General features: G+C 41.2%; 1 protein-coding gene across 27 annotated transcripts in view; it reads right to left on the bottom strand.

Moving 5' to 3' along the window:
- The window catches only part of MAGI1 (membrane associated guanylate kinase, WW and PDZ domain containing 1), a 339,165-nt gene that overhangs the window by 81,784 nt on the left and 238,254 nt on the right, over positions 1 to 19,127 (bottom strand). For all 27 annotated transcript variants that reach the window (XM_061455797.1, XM_061455802.1, XM_061455803.1 and 24 more), the window contains exon 3: positions 7,129 to 7,248. In XM_061455797.1, the coding sequence (XP_061311781.1) occupies positions 7,129 to 7,248 (120 nt within the window). The remainder of the gene's footprint in view (positions 1 to 7,128; positions 7,249 to 19,127) is intronic.

Genomic DNA, 19,127 nt, shown 5'->3' with positions numbered 1-19,127 from the left:
ACGAGTGCTCGTGTCTGATTAGCACAGGATGAATAGATTCCTGGGAGCAGAGCTCCTGCTACAGTGTTTTGTCTGTTCTCTTCCCAGATCGCATTCTGCTACAGATTTCTACATTTAGATGACAGATCTGGCTGCTGTCTGTGGGATTCACCTAGCTGCAACTGCACATTGATTAGCAATTGCCTTGAGGAAATTCAGAGTATCCAGGCAACCAGGAGGAGGCCGCAGATACAGCATCTGGATCGGAAGCAACACACAGGCAATGAAAGAGATCTCCAAGAAATTAACCTACAATATATGCAAATACAATTTGCTTTAAGTAGTGGATTCTCTGTCAACTTTTGCAGTTATTAATGGTGAGGTTAACTGAAAGACTGGACTGGCTTTCTTGTTAGATTAGTCAAAATGTCACAATATGCATATGTCCTGGGTTCAGCAGTAGCAGTCGTTTTTCTCCTTCTTAGTAGCTGGTGCAGTGCTGTGATTTTGACTTTCAGCCTGGGAACAGCACTGATAACACCGATGTTTTTAGTTACTGCTTAGTAATGTTTACTCTGACCAAGGACTTTGTGAGTCTCATGCCCTGCTAGGGAGGAGGGGAAGCCGGGAGGAAGCAGAGACAGGACACCTGACCCAAACTGACCAAAGAGGTATTCCATACCACAGCACATCATGCCCACTATATAAACTGGGGGCAGTCACCCGGAAGGGCAAGATCACTGCTCAGGTCAGGCTGGGTATCGGTCGGAGGGTGGTAAGCAGTTGTATTCTCTTCCCTTGTTATTTCCCTTATCATTATTATTATTGGTGGCAGCAGCAGTGATTTGTGTTATACCTTAGTTACTGAACTGTTCTTACCTCAACCCGTGGGACTTACGTTCTTTCAATTCTCACCATCCCTCCAGGAGTGGGGGGAGAAAGGGAGGGAGGGAGTGAGCAGGCTGCATGGTACTGAGTTACCCACTGGACTAAACCATGACAGCATATTGCATTTTCTGTCTGAAATTTAGCATAGACTGTGATTACTGTCCTTATAGGCAATTGCCAGAATAGCAGAAAGACACCTACAGATCAAATCAGTCTCATTTATCCTGATTTTTCCTATGTTGAGATATCACAAGGTACTGCCACATGCTACTGTTAACGCTCATGTACAGCTGCATCTAAGCACATTTAATGCATGGAAAAATCTCTAAAACAAAGCAAAGACATACAGAAGCAGTAAGACCTTGTTAGCATGGCAGGGGGGTTGAAACTAGATGATCTTAAGGTCCTTTCAACCCAAACCATTCTATGATTCTATGAGGCATGAGATGACTGTGGAAGCTCCGGGTGTTTCCTGAGCCCAGCTGTATTACAGGAACAGCTATATCCACTTGCAAACAGATAAAAAATATTAGTGAACATAAATAAGCATGTGCTTGTGCATGATTTATACAGAGAAGTAGAAGGTTTCTTCAGCTTTATGCAGAGGGGAGAAGTAGCTGGAAAACACCCTAGCTAAGCACAAGGCTGCTGGAATCAATACCACGTTAAGCCATTGCAATATACAACTCTTCTTCTTGCAGGTACTTAAAATATTTATATATATACTTCCACCTCGAGGATGTGTCACACTAACACCTTGCCTTTCCAGAAGGTAGCCAGCTCTGCAGCAGCAGGGAAATGCCACAGCTCGAAGAGGCCAGATGCCTCCTGGTACAGAAAGGATGCACAGCCGTGTCACAGCTGGGTAACACCAGTGAGGAGTACCCACTTCTAGAGAGTCCTGAGAACATTCAGTACTAAGAAACAATGCCAAAATGTGCCTGGCTGCCACCCATCAAGGGACTGGTATGAACAGCCTTCAGCACTTCATCAGACTGTGGTTAGAGACTAAATAATCCCTTAATACCCCCTGAAAACTAACTTAGGAGAAAAACAACTAGTTCACTGTAGATTTTTTTGCCAGAGGTGTTTGGGAACAACCTTTTCCCCCAACACTTTTGTTTCTAAATGCATCCAAAACAATGAGAAGCGGGACTGCTAATGAACAATTTCAGACAGAGCTCACACTGAGAAAGTGCACAGAGAGAAGGTGATCAGGAACGTCACTGGAAATTCTAAAGCACTCTAAAACCATATCACATATTTGAATATTTGCTTTTAGAGAAAGACAGTTACTCAGTTACCACTTTAGCTGTTTGTAGAATGCAGCACTGCCATCAGATGACACCTTAGTATAGCACCACTCATGCTTAACACTGATCATTGTGTGCATGCTCAAGAAAGTGTCTTTTCTTACCGGTGGTTTAAAAAACCATGACAACAACAACAAAAAAGCAAAGTATAAAAGCCAAAGATAGAACAGGAATCTTTCTGCAGTGCACAGATTTTAATAAGTGGATATTCGACATGATACATTGCAATGGTACTAAAGGAGCCGCTATGATTTATTGAGTCAATCTGTGTGTGGAGACAATAATAAGCGGATCTTATCTCATTAAGCGGAACATGTTGTTCTGCTGCACGGACATCCCCAGCATCTGCCACCCTTTCTCACCCCATCTTCCTATCATGTTTTGCATGTCACAGACACAGATTTCGTATCACGGTTGTACCAAGTTGGTGAGACCCACAGGCTGCAAAGACACCAGAAGACCAGCAAAGAAAAAAATAGCCATTTTGCTAAAGCAGCTGGGGGAGCAGGGCTGCTGCAGAGAAACACAAGGAGAGCTAGCACATCAGAAATTAGGCTAAAGGCATCTTAATTTGAAGCATGTTGCTGAATACACCTCTCTACTTCAGCTGAAATTCTAACTGCACTCTTAAGATAATTTATTACACTCATTAAGTCCCACAATCAAAGACCCTGTCTACAGTAGCTAGTTTTATACACTTTAAAAATGTTGGCAGGTCACCCCATTACATCTTAGTCATGAGACTAATGCAGATTACTTATTACTTCTCTTGGCAATCACATAACACTTGTCCTAAGAATGAAAGATGATGCCTTGACAATAATACTCTATAATGTAATAACCCTTCACATGTTATAAAGTGCACCACTTTTTCTTCTGAGGATCACTAAGTGCTGGGCAGGCATTCATTAATACAGCCTTGCCAGACCCCAGCGACACAGCTACCCCCCCATTCAAAATTCAGACACGACACTAATGTCTCTATGTGTCTCTGCACAGCACCCATCTCCACGTCTGCATTCAGCACAACCCTCTGAAATACCATCACTTCCACTCTCTCCCTCCTATTTGTAATAGCAGATAACTGCAGGCACCAGATATCTGATGAAATATTAATGAAGAGAGCAATAAGTGTTGTTTTAATATTCTCCAGGCCAGTAACATGCAGTGTAAGAGCAGTTACCTGATCTGTCCAGAGCCACTGAGCAGATGGGGAAGAAATGGGAATAAGATCTAGAAGCTGTGGTCCTGCTCTTCCTTGGGGTCCCTGTGAGAGTTCACAACTCAAATGCAGGAGTAATTGCTAAATAATTAGTAATCCACACAATTACTTCCATGCATCCATCAGTACTTTATGCCCTGACGGAGCAGTCAATAAATGCCTGAAATTACAATTATCATGATTTCCTACCCATCAAAGACTTAAACAATCTACAGTCCAGAAAGATTTTTCCCTTTCTAATTGTCAATGGTAATTACTAACTGGCTTGAGCATCTTGGGTGAAGCTTTACCAGCACATGTGGTGCCAAAAGCACCAACACTGGGGCAGCATCAGAGCTTTGGGCAGGTCTTCCAGGATTTCAGCTCCAGCTCCTGGATTCATGTCATCAACATGAAGTTTTTATTAGGGGAAAACCCCAGAAGTTTCTAAGTGTTATGTTTAAAGTCACCATGTTAAAACTGGAACTGAAAACCTCAGGAATTAAGGATTTCAAATGTCTTGTGCTATCTGTGACAATTTTTGGTGCAGAACACACCAGGGAGGTCACAGATGACCAGAAAAGCAACTGCATTCACCAGGATATCAATCAAAAACTGCCCAGAGGAACCAATTTGCTGTGCACCAGAACAAATAATACTGACATTGTGCAGCCCAGTAGGTAGGCAACACCTTTTTGTCCTATTCAGCTTCCAATTTCTCTCTTTGCAATTAGAGCATTTTCAAAACCCAGGTTATTCTTTCAAAACCTGATACAGTCTCCTACTCTTTTATGGTTTCCAACTGTTCTCTTCTGCCTGATTTCTTTTCCCCAAATCAATAGCATACATATCAGCGTCAGTCCTGCGTATTACTTCTCTTCTGATGGCTCCCTGTTTTCTAATCTTTCTCCCCAGAAGCTCTCTTCAGTAACTGTTACTAAACAGATGCTTGTGCTATGTCTTCTCCCACAAGGTTTTCCCCAGGGACAGTGCCAGTATCCAGGTGGCTTTATGCCTTCAAAAGGCAAACAAATGTCATCCAGTAGCGCCAAAACTTTACCTTGATCATTTGGGTCAGACTTCCTCTCCAGCTGCTGAAACAGAGCACACAAACACAGGGCATGCCTCCATCGCCTGCACCACCACATGCAGACCCTTACAAGTTAAGGGCCAGAAGGGACCTTGGGACCATCCTGACCCCAAACCACCAGCCTGCTTGAGCCACATGAGCTTGTGGCTGCTGGGCACACGAGAACTTCCCCATTCATCATCTCCATGCTCCATTTCATAGCATTCCCCTTCCTTCAACTCTGAATTACCTAATCTAAACATAAATCAACCCAAACCGTTCCATGAGTCTATGAATTATGTTATAATCAAAAGCAACCCTGTCTTTGCAATTGATTCCTACTCAAAACAATAGGTAGCATTATCAATAATAAAAGCCATGCATTAAAGCTATTATTTCGTTGTTCTTCAAGAGAGATAGAGAAGATTATTTCCTTTTTGGGGGTTCCATTCCTCTGGTTCAGAATAAGCCATCACTGGCAGGGTCAAAAATACAATCAACAATGGTGGCGCACTGAAAATCTAAACAAAAAACAAAAAAGATGGCAGCAAAATGCAGCATAAACTAAATTATAATTAAAGGAATCTAAGACTATAAAGCTGGGCAATAAATTTAAGATTTGGATATTAGAAGTCTAACTTACTTTGTGGTCTTTATAGACAAAATTGCTGCATTAGGACTGAATCACACCATCTCCCAAGGGCTAACCAAGACTAACACCGTCTTGATCAATACAGTTGTAAAATAAGATTTCCAAAAAGTACAACAAAGCCATTAAAGAAATCTCAGAAGGCAGCAAAATAATTTCTTGAAGCTCTAAGTGAAAAATGATCTTTATTTATTTCACATTACAATCAAATAGTAATGTGTCTCGATGCATATGTGTACACATGTATCATCATTATTTGCTGTATTCTTACTGATTTTCCTTCCATGGGCCAGCTCTCCAGAACCACTGTGCACCAGCATCACCAATGTCAAGAAAGGAAAGATGCTTCTCAGCACTTCTGACAAATTATTCCTTTAAAGTTCAGACACTTCTATCACCCACAGAAATGAAATACGCATTAGACTTCTGAGAAATCAACCTCATCTTCAGCAACTCAGAAGAGCAACAACACATGAAATCTAAACAGTTTAGCTGCTGCGGCATGTAATCACATAAGCAATGAAACAACCATGTTATAACTATCCCAGATGGGTACAGCACTTCCTGAAAACCAATTCCCAGCATGTCCCAGGAGCCAGCTTACAGACAGTTACCCATTTTGCCTTTCCAAGTGGAAAGGTCACCAGAACAAATACTATCAGGATCAGGAAGCAATGGCAAGGCCCTTTTTGCTGATCTATTTCAAGCACCGTGACAAAGAAAACTAATTTAGTGTTATAATTAGAAACACAGAGAGGAAAAAGCTCATTTTGCAGAAGTGCTGCTGCTGGAACGTTAACACTGGGGCTGATGCTGCTAATCAGCTCGAAGGGGTGGAGGAGTGAAACCAAGTTATACATTTAGCATCCTTATGCAAACCAGGTTTCACACTACAACTGTGAATAAGTGCAAGGTTTAAAGGTGACCCTACAAGGGAGTTTTTAAACAAATAGTGTTTGGAGACATTTTTTGAGCTAGAAAACCAAACCCACACGTCACAATCTTTTTTGTTCATATTTGATGACTGCTTTTCAAAGACCATTGGCTATTTGTGTGTAATTCATATTTTGAAATGTATTTCATGTTTCTTATTAATGACTACAAGAATAAGTTGCTTTCAACTTCTAAGTATTATGGAAAGACCCAATGAACTTCTTGCAAATGAAAATATGACCTGAATGAGTTGGTGTATACTGGAAAAACTTTCAAACCTGTAACATTTCATTGTCTTCTCAAAAGGTACATTTGAAGGGAATAAAATTCATTCAGGGAATAAAATAATATGAAAAAAAGATAAAATGATAAATAAAATAAAAATGCAACAAAAAGCAAATAAACAAAAAACCCAAGCAAAAAACAAAAGGAGTTTTCAATGTAAAGGGGATACAGATTGCAGATGTGGTTACACAAATCTGGCCAATTTGCCTTGCATTTCTCTGAAAGTAAAAGCTCTCTTTTTTCCTGCTCTCACCCTGGTGACATTTCAGTGCCCCCTGGCTGTCTCAATGCTGCTGTTTGTAAAGCTGTGCTATAAAGAGAATCAACACAATGACTGAAGTTAGAAGCAATTATCCAAGAAAAAAGAAGACAAAAAAGGCCAAAAGCAGTGCATCATGTAGCTGCATAGTGAGAGACAACTGGGTGATGAAGGATGTGTACTTAGGGAAAATGAAGGGAAAGAGAGACAGCAGGAGGGCAGAACAAGTGAACAGGAGATGAGCCATAGTGCATACAAAGAACAGATGCATCTTCCCTCACTGCCTCTCTGTGTTTCCACAGTATTTCATTACTGGATTTCATATCAGATATCCCTGCCCTACTGAAGTTAGTCTTTTGAGGTAGTCAACTTGAAAGGAAAAGGCAAAAGCACAGCAATACTGGGATTCCCTCTCAGGTTACACAGAGAGCGCACTAGGAAAGAAAGTGAGGTCCTCACTTCAGCTGGTTAACTCAAGGGAGGGTGATGTATGTCTGGTGTGCTACCACCACAGTTATTTGAAGTGCTTTTTCACTGCCTGTGGTTCCATACCTTCATAAGTTCCTACTTCCAGAAGGGTCCCACTTCGCTCCAACTCCAGAAACTCCTCCACAGTCAGAAAGTTATAGTCCACACCAGGCACTTCTCCTTCTCTTGGAGGGCGGGTTGTGCCTGAAAGATAAAATTAGCACCTCAGTATAGTTGCTTTCTTATCAAGAGTTAAAAGGGGCAGTAAAAAATGATCATACAGATACAACAGTGTCTGTAAAATACAGCTCTGTGAGCCAGACAGAGCAGTGTCAAAAGAGTTCAGTTAGAAGTTAGGAGCCCATGTGAGAACAAGACAAGACAGATCTTGAGCTGTCGAAACCAGTTGTTTCCCCCAAATCCAATGTTTTTTACATTCTCGGAAAGGCTGCCTGGCAAAGAAATCTCCCATTTCACATGCAGGAGCACAGCTGGAAGAGGTTGGTATCTGGGAATATGCCAACAATTACCTTCCTGCTATTAGCACAATCTCTCATACTTGAGCTTCACTAAAATTGCAGACTGTATTTTCAGAGAAAAAAAAATTGCTTTCTAGTGTCCATTATTTCTGATATTACTTAATCTCACAAAATATTCTTAAAATATTAAGAAGAAACAAGATCTTTCCTCCCTTATTTCTTCTTAATATTTTATCTCTATTTATGTACCCTGAGAGTTTTGATGCGCCATTCACACATGCTCACTAAGGAGACAACCTGCGAACTCTTCTCACAGAAGTTCACCTCCAAGTTCATTTCAGTTCAAGAAACACCTTTTCTTTTGAGCAATAATTCACACTGCATCTCTCTCTAGCACTCTACCATTTAACCAGCATCCATGGAGAGCAGAGCTCTGATCACTTCTACCCTGCCAATTTACAGCCCTCTGAAGCATGGTATAAGATGAGTCATTGCATGACTTTTTGCTAAGGTGGCTTGGGCCACTGCATTTTAGGTCACTGAGCACAGCTTAATTGATAAGGATTAATATCTGTTCAATAGCCTTTATTTTCCATGACTCTGGGGATAGGAGATGGCTGGATTCTGTGCATCCAAGAATAAACATAAATGACAGATTTACAGATGGTACAAGAAACTGAACTTTGAAAGAAACAGCAGTGTTAGAGAGTTGGAAGTGTCCAAGTGCTGTGGCTGCAACCAATCTGCTGGCTTGGGAGTAACTTTACAGATGTAGAAACCATGCTTAACATTTAATGAAGCATGATTTCTCACTTCTGTGGGACTCCTCTGGCCCCTGGGCTGTGCCTTATCAGTGCATACAATTTATGGAGCCCTCTATAAAAGGACTGAAGAAAGTATGAAGAAGTTGAACTTCTGGAAACTAACTGGGAAGATTCCAGCTCTCAGAAGTTGAAAGAGCATAAATTTACCATGCCTGCATCTGGCAAATGTTTTCCTCAAGTGCCAGGGAAGCGGAAAGTCTGCTTATGCCCTATTCATCTGAGAGACTGTTCAAGAGGTCAGTCATGACAGCGTGACACCCTTGAAAGACTATCACTAGATTAATTTCCTTGACAGACATCCACTTTCTCTAACATCCTCCATTCCTTGATTCAAAATAGAAATTCACTCTTCTTAAATTATTTACCATCAGCCTTCTATGGTCTATAAGCTCCTGTGCTTTTTCTACCGTTCCTTCTCTTGCAGTTGGATGAATGGGCAAAGGCAGGAGAAGGAAAGGCAAAAAAGGAGATGGAAATGGTCATGGGTATCTTCACCCTACTAGCAGAATTACTCATTACTAATTGAAAAGATTTGATTTCTCAGCGTTTGTATTCTTGAATCTTTACAGTAAGACTGCAGCGATTTTTACTGAGTGGTTTGTAACAGAGGATGGATGTATTTCACAGATCTAGATCAAGGAAAGACTGGAACTGCACTGCATGTCCTTCTCTTTCCAAGTTCCTGTGTTTTCATTTAAAGGCAGGCAGCAAAGCCGGGCAGGCAATGCCCACATAGATCCCTCCCTGGCATAGCAAGGAGTGTGCATGCACCCAGAACGTGGGATGAAGGGTCACAGCATCTCCTCCCTAAGCACCAACACTGTTCAGGCAGTGAGGACCCTCACTGGAGCATCATAGCTGTAACCACGGAAAGGTTCCCCTAAACCAGACCCACATGAGAGGGAAGGAAGAAGAATGAAAAGCCTCAGCAATAAGTATATCCAATGATGTGCTGTAGCTGTCCCATGCCTGGAGCACAATGGAAGTGAGAATGAGTCTCTGCAGTGCTCCTCATCCAATGAATGCACCAGTCAAATGTCACCCCGAGCCACGCTGCACACAAGCCAAATGACAAAGATCGGGACATGGTTTTTCATAGTAACTGACAACACACATTCAGGAGACACAAAGGTCAGGGAACTTGGACTCATTTTACTTTATCTTTTAAAACCCTTCTTTTCTTTATCATTCCACAGAGAATTTTATTAATAATTTTTTTTCCTTCTGAATTTTTATAGCGATGAAATTGCAGTCAGCAGTTTACTAGCGCTGGCTGCCTATCTGACATGACAATTATATCTCTGCCATAATTCCTCTGAGCCATTTAAATGGATCTATTTGTTTCATTTCAGTGTTCTTAATTTCCTGAATATGTTCAAGTCGAAAAATCGCAGATGTGCTCGCTATCAGCGCGATTGCCTGCAACACAGGCTGAATGCATTAGAAACGCCAAGTCGCCGCATAAAAGAAAAACATTACATCACAGAGATAACATTTGTCACCTCGCGTGGGTCCTCAGCAACAAAACCAGACAGCAAATAGAGGGGAAAATAAAACCTGCATTGGTTAGGATATCTTATCTGGGCAAAGGCAAAAAACCCAACAACTTCCCATGTTGCTGTCTAGAGCAAAGATTGCTTGCAGATGCTCGGGCTGTTATCCTGCTTCACATCTGAGCAAGTGTTACTGAATGCGATTCAGAAAGGCAGGGGGAAGGGAAAACCCGCCTCCGTTTTTCTTGTAGCAGAATGACAGGCTGCCGGCTGGACACACGCCTGGCAGATGGCATTTCAAAGAGTTTTCATGAACCATCTGGGATGTGTACAATGATTACAAACCACACTTACAACAAACCAGAAGGGTTGCTTCACAAGGAGGGTGGGGGGAGAGGGCAGGCAGGAAGAAAGGGTGAAAGAAAAGAAAACCAAAAGGGGCATAAACAAAACTTGATGACTTTTCCCAGGCTCAGGACACTACAAATGATCAGAATCTTCTTTCACTGGGAGCCTTTCCACAGCCTGAAACAACTGCTCAACTACTGCACAGTATGTGTGTGCACAGCCCAACACCATTGCAGGCTGCTGATAAACTCCAAATTGTAATTAAGTCTTCTATCATTAATGTGACTTAATTACGTAAAGAGCATAGTCTGTGTGTGTCCTCCCTTTAAACGGCATTTCAGCATCCTTACTGTGGAATGGTCATCACTAAAAGAGACAGCTACGGAGATGACTGCACATTTTATCAGAGCTAATGGCAGGTCAGACTGCTGCTAATGGCAGAATTAATTGAGCACAGTGAGTGCTGTAGATGGCCCAAACAAGAGTTAAGATACTGCACTAGAAAAGGCAAGCCAATCATATTTCAATACGTTAACCTGCCTGCCACGTTTGCACTGAAATATTAAGTGGCATCAAATCTTATTGCCATTAGGTAGCAATTTAGCTAATTAATTTGAGCTATGTCCCACTGTGTGACTAGCTCTGAATTGCTAATGCTACAAGAAGAAGGAACTGGAGGAGAAACCAAGTGGTTACCAGCTCCTTCTGCACATTTAATGGTTCATAAAATTTCACTCTTATTTGGCTAGAATGCCCCACAACATATAAAACTAGCTACAGACATTAAATTGACAGAGGAATTGCTCAAATCTGCTGCAACCACAGCAGACTTGAGAAAATAAATAAAAACCCCCAAAGCTACTGATTAGCATTGCAGGTTTTACCTTCTCTTGTGGTCTGAGGAGGTATTACAACATATAACATGGGTGGCTCATATAACAGGTGTTGGTTTGGTTATTACATCCAAGCTAGCTGCATCCCAGTTTACTGATGCACTAACGCTTGGGCCACAGAAGAGGGATTTCATCATGGGCTGAAGACCAAACTTGAGAAACTGCTTTTAGGCACAGATAAATTTGCTCAAGCAGAGCCCAGTGTTGTACTTAAGTTAACTAAATTAAATCTTGTCATCCATGCCTACAAAAACTGAGCTGTGGCTCAGATGTACTGATGACTATCAACTAGTATTCTGAATAATTTAAGTGCCAATTTAAAAGACAAATAACTGCTGCTGTTGTGTTGCCTATCAACCACACTGACAATTACCCAACATGAGCCTCAATTATATAGTCTGGACAGATTGTTAATATGTGATTCAGGGGCTGTTCAGCTACTTATCAATCTACGAGGGTCTCATGTTAAGCTGTTAATAGCCACTGATGCCATGCTGCTAAATTAATCAAAATCTTGCTTATTGTAATCTAAAAATAAGACTTCAAAGGGGTCGTAGTCGCTTCAATTACTTTCTTGTTAAAACTATAACAGTTCTTGAGCAGTAATTCTGTTACCATACACCAAAATAGCCCCTAGCAAGGCATTTAGAAGTTGACCTCTCCAGGGCAGAATACCTACATCTCCCAGTTGCAAAACAATGATTTCTACAAACTCCTTATCCAGTTCCACTGGCTGGCAGTGATAATCTAATGAGCCACCAAAATATAGCCGATCAAAACCAAGTCATTTGCTTCTCATCTCTCAATGACCACCTCCATTTGACAACAAATGCGTGAGCTGTACACTCAAAGTAATGATATAGTTGCTACAAGCATATTTTATACAAACTCAAGGCACTGATGATTACTAACAGGGAACAGAAGTGTAGTAAATAAGGTTTTAATGTGAAGAGTGCAGAGATATTACTGACTCATGAAGCTGCATTGCCAAGCTGTTGTGGGGCTTTGCCAAGAGGCTGTTTGCAGGTGGCTTAGAAGTAAGGATGCTTTTCCTGTAATTGCTCACAAAAACTAGTATTTCAGTCCTTGAGTCTTCATTCAGCAAGAGTCAGATTTTCATTCAGCAAGAAGAGTCTGCTTTTATCACCTACAATGAAAAAAATCTCCCTCTACCGAGGAAGAAACATAGTAAAAAAACCAGCCCCCTTCCTTCTACATCGTGTTTAGAGGTCACCTTCTTCCCTCATGTCACAGGATAATTTGCAGAGCCTGCTTTGGCTCTCCTGCATCTGTCACCTATGGTGCCAGATAACCGCAAGGCAGGACAAACCTCACAGATCTGCTAATGGCGAGCAGAGAAGGGAAAAGACAGAGACAACCTGGTCTGTCTCCAGAAGAGGGAACCTGATTAGCAGCCAAGCTTAAGTCAGAGCTTATCTGCAGCACAGTATTAGAAGCAGCCTTATCTACATGAAGAAAAAATAAAGTGTAACCTGTCTTTAAGAAAACATCGCACACAGAACTACTTCATCTCATTGACTTCCAGAGTTATCCAAACTAAGGCTACTGGGTTTTTTCCAACAGCAGTAAAAGGAACCGTATTTGGACACTGCTATACTATATACTGTACACGCATGTGATCCCACTTACCTATAGGAATAGGTAATTCATAGTTATAACTACATGAAAATAGGAAGGTTTCAGAGAGGTGTGGTCTGTCACAAACCAAAACATGCTTCACTTAGAAATGCAATTTCCTCCTGAAACTCCAAACTTGGGAAGCTTATTCTGGGATTTTCAATGCCTGTCCCTTCACTAGCCAGTGACTTGATACCTATAAACCACAAGAACATGACAAGCATTCAGAATGTCTCGGCAGCCGAGTAGAAATTCAGTCCAAAGGAGAATGTGGTCTGTCATGAGAAATTAATTCACAGCTCTGTTAATGATGCATGCACAGGAACAGATGCTGATTGACTCTTCCTGGCCACACAGATAACTGCAGCTCTAAAAGCAACTTTCTGTCATGATGGTCAGCAAGAATGACTGATTAAACCCAGAAAACAGCTGACCAAGGCAAACCTGTCTTTCTACAGACACATTTCAGAGTAATGCATTCTGTGGCTGTGGTCTAAAGTAATTTTCCTTCTACAGGGGGAGGTGGAAGGGATTTGTACAAAGAGCTCACTATCTCCTCGTACCAGCCTTTCCAGCTACACTAAGGTCCCAAAGCTGGGTCCCCCAGGAGCAGCCTGTGAGGATCCCCTCTTGCTCAAAGGGCTGTGCCAGCCACGCAGACAAGTAATAGCAGGTCAACCCTCAGTGCATGTGAAAGCCACCCTCACCCTTTCTGAGGCACCACATCCAATTGCATCTCCTTGGCTGTTTCTCTCAAAGAAGTACTGACTGCCTGGAGTCTCCCTGGGGAAATGATTCAGCCAAGCCACACAGCAACAGCTCAGAGTTTGTATACCCTCCAGGCACCAAGTTATTTTTGTCCCTTTTAAATCTATTTTGGGTATTTCTGTGGCCTTAACTGCCACTGAGTAAGAACACTGATAATCTTCAACACATTTATCCTTACAGCGTTTTGAGGTAGGGAAAGCCAGTTTGTTTCCATTTTATAGCACAAGATCAACCAGACCCAGGCTATCAAAGGTTTTCAGGAGCCTAATTCTAGAGAAATCAATGGGATTTAGAAAACCCTACAGATCAGCATCAGGCCCTAAAAGATCAAAAGGGGCAAAAATAACTTGCTGCTGCATTGGGGCTTTGCAAGCTTGTCTGTATGTGTCACCAAACATTATGCCATGACTACATATAGCCAATTCAACATGAGGCAGTTTGCTTTTGACTGTAATACCAGTTTAAAGATGCCGACAGTTACTTGATGACTAGAAGAAGTAAAGGTAAAAAACCCTTCCACATTCCCCAAGAGAGCCACTTTAAAAGGACCTAAGGACCAATGCCAAGTATTCAGATTCAGCAGCACCTCTGTGACCTGGGAAAGTACCACTGATGGTGCTACTGCAGCGTGACAGCTGCTAATGCAGCTACAACCTCTCCATGTGTCCTTCAGAGCATTTATTTGCTTGATTCTAAGGGAAAAAAGAGCATTCTGTCATCAAATAAAACATAAGAAATAAATGCTCTTGGGTTTGCAATAGCAGCAGCTCACCTGGATCCCTCTCTCTTTGAGTGATTGCTGTTACCTCACCAGACACCTGCAGCCAAATCCCTCTCATTTCCCACGAGGTGGGACACCCACCAAGAAGATTAAACTTCATGAACTAATGAGTTCACCATTAATCTTGTGTTCATGGAGTCCAACAGCATGACATCCACTAATTTAAATGGTGAACTACTGATGAAAAAGCAAACTATGTACCTCCTTGGTGAGAAGACCTTAGCTGTAATGACACACAATTTTATCCTAATATATGGATTAGTGTAATAAAGTGCAATTTGATAAATCAATAAAGCCGTAGTAATGAGATTGCACTGTAATGTTCTGCTTTTAAATACTGGCACAGAAGTGAATGAAAATTGCCATTTGTGTGTGTATGTGACTTATGGGAAGTTGAATTACTTAAAAGTAAATTAGCATGGTGATTAGATACTTGCATTTACATTCAGTTTCTCTCATGTATACATTTTTAGAAGTCTAGATGACGCTCAGTGATGACACACACCTTTATTTCAAAAGGACCACTTTTCTTCTATGTAAAAATTGTCCTCGAAATTCTGTTTCTCTTTGAAAAGGCTAAAGCTGAGGAGGGTAAATGAAATACACACACTGGCTAATTACAGAGCACCCTTATTAGCTGGTTATTTTTAATCTCATAGAACATTCATTCCAGATGATCTCAACCCAAGCCTAACCTGATCGCTGCTGTTCTCGCTCAGGGGCTGCCCCACATCAGTCATCTCAAGCCCTACCACACAAAGGCACAGCAGTGCTCTATGCTGCCTGCCCAGAACAGCTATGGAAAAGCACAGTGTGGATTAAGATGACTATTGCATATGAATGTGCACATCCATATTAAATACCACAAGCCAAAGGTATTAAAATCTACTTTGGAACAAGTCATAGGAGATGTGGGATGCAGGGTCGCTCCCACACAAACAGCACTTTTAATCAAATACCTCATTGTCTTACTCGTACTTTCACATTATAGCAAGTAGTTTGGCTGAGGTACAACCCATCTTGTTTTATACCTGCTTTTTTCATGGCTACCTGCAAAGGTATCTGATTTTAGAAACTGCCAAAGAGAAGACGTAGCCCAGTCTGAGAGTTTCGTAAGTCAAGGGCTAGCATCAAAATCAACCTGTGAATTGGTCAGTGGAGGCACTTAGCTGCTGAGAAACAGAACACCCATCAGCTCCCTGTCATGCTTGGGTGAATGGCTGAGCTTAAGACAGCGTAGCATTAAAAACTGGTTTTCATGAGCTATTGGACCTTAATGTGGCTTGGTACAAGTTTTGAGTACGGCGTATTTAAGTAGAATAATAGAACAGGTAAAAACCAAACTGCATTTAAACCTTTTGCTTAATGTTGGAGAGAGAAGACTGGGAGGAGAGGGCTTTAGGAAGGATGAGGGGCTGAGACAGCAGTCGGGACTGCACATACTAGAAACTCTTGCAAGATGAATTTCCAAGTCACAGAGCAAAGCCAGATACAAAACCATCAAGTCAGATAAGCTGAGGTCACTGGCTTTCCAGGAAAACTTTTGGGAATATTGCACACAGTCCACCTCACCCACCATGAAGTACTGGAGCAATTTCCCAATTTGGTGGAGGAAGTGGAATCTTAAAGCAGAAATACAGTGGACAAGAACACAATGACCAGCTTTACATTGGATTCTTATGATAAAATATTGAAAACTTGTTTGGGCAACATATGTGACTATTGTAACCAAAGAAAGAACAAAAAAACCCCATATCAGAAACTACTGTTATCTATGTATGTGTAAATCTCTCTCACAGTGAGATTAACAGTAGATTTTCTCAAGAACAAGACCACTTGTTTGTTCCCCACAACAGCACTACTACACAAGCTGCCACCAACTATTAGAAGGAAAAACTCACCTCTTTTCTTTAAAACCTGGATACCAAAAAATGTTAATCTCCCAAACCCAAGATACTCCAATTTCTATTTTACTGTAAGGGTTCAGATGTGTTCTATGAACAGATATTGTAATTAAGCTCATAACAAATGGAGTATCCAACCCAGACTGAACACCTGCAGCATTTCAGTTCAGGTTTTATTCAAAGACAATGTTTGCTTTTGACAGCTGCACACGTATGTGCACATATATCCACGAAAAGGTATTCTGCACTTTAAAGCCACAGTAATAAGAGATTATTTGATGTCTAATAGCTCAGCTGCTTCAACAAAGACTGCTTACCTCCTTTGCTGTTTGCCTTCCGAGGCTGTTTGTACTGCTAAGTACAACACAATGTGGGTCATCCCTGGTTGGGTGCGATATAAAACTTTCTGTTGACTTTAACTGCCCTTCTAGCAGACCTTTAATTTGCAGTTAAAAGTCTCAGTAAAACACCTCATCTAACAGCATGTGCCTAAAACTAGATTAGTTAATTAGTTTAATCTCTATAAAATGTTACCATAGAAAGAGTCACATGAAGCACACACAATTTTCTAAGGCATTGCCCAAAATGTGTTTCAGTGACCCCATCCAGTCTACTGGAAAGAGAAACTCTGAGAGACTTTTTCCTTGTAAAAACCAAAACAACAAAACACCATTCCACACCACTTTACAGGACATCAATATAGTTATTTAAACCCGTGTTTTTCCCTGAACAGTGTACGCAGGAGATACTGTCTCCATGGTATACTTTTTCCCCTAGCCTAGAGCTCCAAAATGCTATAAACCTAATGGACTTCCAGCTGTGATAACCTCATCACACTCTTGGAAAGCCATGAGTCTCCTGTGGCTCTTCAATTTCTAGCTCTGCCCACTCACAAGCCCTTGGTTCAGATGGGTCTTGTTCCCTGACTAATCCTCTTGATCTTTGCTTAGCAGTTTTCCAGCTTCCTATCTGATACTGACCAAGAAATGCAAATGCCTCAGTAATAGCAAGAAGCATGCAGATTATAGGAACACGCAGTTATGTAGCCATATGGATTCACTTACTGCAAAACTCAAGGGAAAGACTAGAACAGACAGCAAATCTACCCAACAATATGAGCATTTAGGCACTCTTCCCTACAGATCCTGTCCCTTAATTTTATCTGCTCTTAACTGCTACCAACTTCTGTATTTTTTTCCAGTAGCTCTGTATGCACAGCATGCTTTAATCCTTCATGATTGCTATCATTTTAGCTGGTTGAAAACATTCTCCTGGTTTACTTTCTATAACGTTGTGATTAAGTAACTGCTCAGGATGCTGAAAAATGCCAAACATTGAGAAGTCGATTGCTGTTTGAGCTTCAGATTCACCCCTATTGATAACAGCAAGCATTAAAATGAGGAAGAAAACAAATACATTAATTTTCATTCCTTACTTACCTCGCTAAAGCTATTACAATGTTTTATTATTTACAGTTCCTCTGCTGTAAATTTCATATCTACCAACTCTAACGCAGAAAGAGCTTATTAATCCTGGTAGTTTTGCAAGTGCAATAAAATAGTAAAGAAAATCTAAGTTACAATACATTTTCCTCACTTTTAATTAAAGCATTCCCTGGTACAGTAAGCCTGCTGGTCAGGTAGCACATAACTCTGCATCTTTGCAGTGCAAAGTTAACTGTCATGCTATTGATAATGTATACAGGCTTCTCCACTTATTTTATTGCTTTTTGAGTCATACACAAATAATAAAAACCTTGCCTCCCAATCTTGTCATCAGTTATGAATTTCATAGGATATACACCCACAGGATGCTTTACTCTGCCTTTCTGAAGCCAAGCACCAATCCTATAAAATACTCCAGTGCTTAAACTGGGGGAAATGACATAGTGTTTGGTTTAAATGATTTTTGCTTCCTTTCATCTGATTACTTCTAGTTACACCTTGTCTCTGTTAAACGTTCCTGTGTAGGTGTTTATAGCTCTGCATTCACACGAAACAATCAGTCTGTTACATTACGTACCCTGTCATTTTATTAGCTTCTTGCAAATCATTTTCTGCAAGTGCCCCAATATTAAATGCCATTTAAAACTCATCTGCTGGTTTACCAACGCCCTTCTGGTATTGCCTGGCCAACAGACAATACAAGATGCCACATGGAGCCGTAACACCAGCAGCTCCTGCTTTCACTGTGTTGAGTAATTCCAGAGTATCTCCAGGTCCCCACTATCACTGGTTTGAATCCAACACAAATAAAAACCACACAGAAATTATCCTCCTGCAACTGTCTGGCAGCCCAAGCAAAATGAGCTGTTCCTTGTCTCACCTCCAACTCCTGGCAAACAAAATAAAAACAACACCAGGTTTTATCTTGTACCTGTGTTGGCATCACATTGAGGATTAGGAAGTGATCCTCAACATCACAGTTTCTCCTCAGCTTAGAGAGGGTTTGGTGGAGGACGCTGTGATCTGTTGAGAAGTTTCTCCAGAAATCTGCTTTCTCATGCTACCAGATCATTACATGCCTGGAAACACACGATCAGATCTAGGCTGTAGAAAATCACTGAGATGAAATTCTATCGAGGTATCTATATGGTATTTGGCTTAGAGGACAGTCAAGTGATTATCAGAGAGAAGGAGTGTTTTTCTTTGGGACAAGAATGTCATATAGAAGGGAACACCTTACTAAATAATAATAAAAAAAGGTTTAAACCTAAACTCCAGCACTGATTTTCAAAGCTTGAAGCATTTATCCTTCAACAACTGTGCTGAATCCTCCAGATCAGTGATGTAGGTGAAACCACTTTGCCGGACAGATGCTAGTACAGAACTGGCAATGACACTTGCTGAAAATCCCCTGATCAGTTCAAAGCACACAAGTATCCCAGTTGCTTCAAGACCAATTTCTATGCTTTCTGTTGAACAAGTGCTGAAGTTTTCGCAAGATAACAGCCTA

This window comes from Pezoporus flaviventris, unplaced genomic scaffold, assembly GCF_033815535.1.
Source record: "Pezoporus flaviventris isolate CSIRO_AGI_PZ_B2104156 unplaced genomic scaffold, CSIRO_AGI_Pfla_v1 ptg000021l, whole genome shotgun sequence".
Classification (NCBI taxonomy): Eukaryota; Metazoa; Chordata; class Aves; order Psittaciformes; family Psittacidae; genus Pezoporus; species Pezoporus flaviventris.
This window is presented reverse-complemented; position numbering and strand designations above follow the sequence as displayed.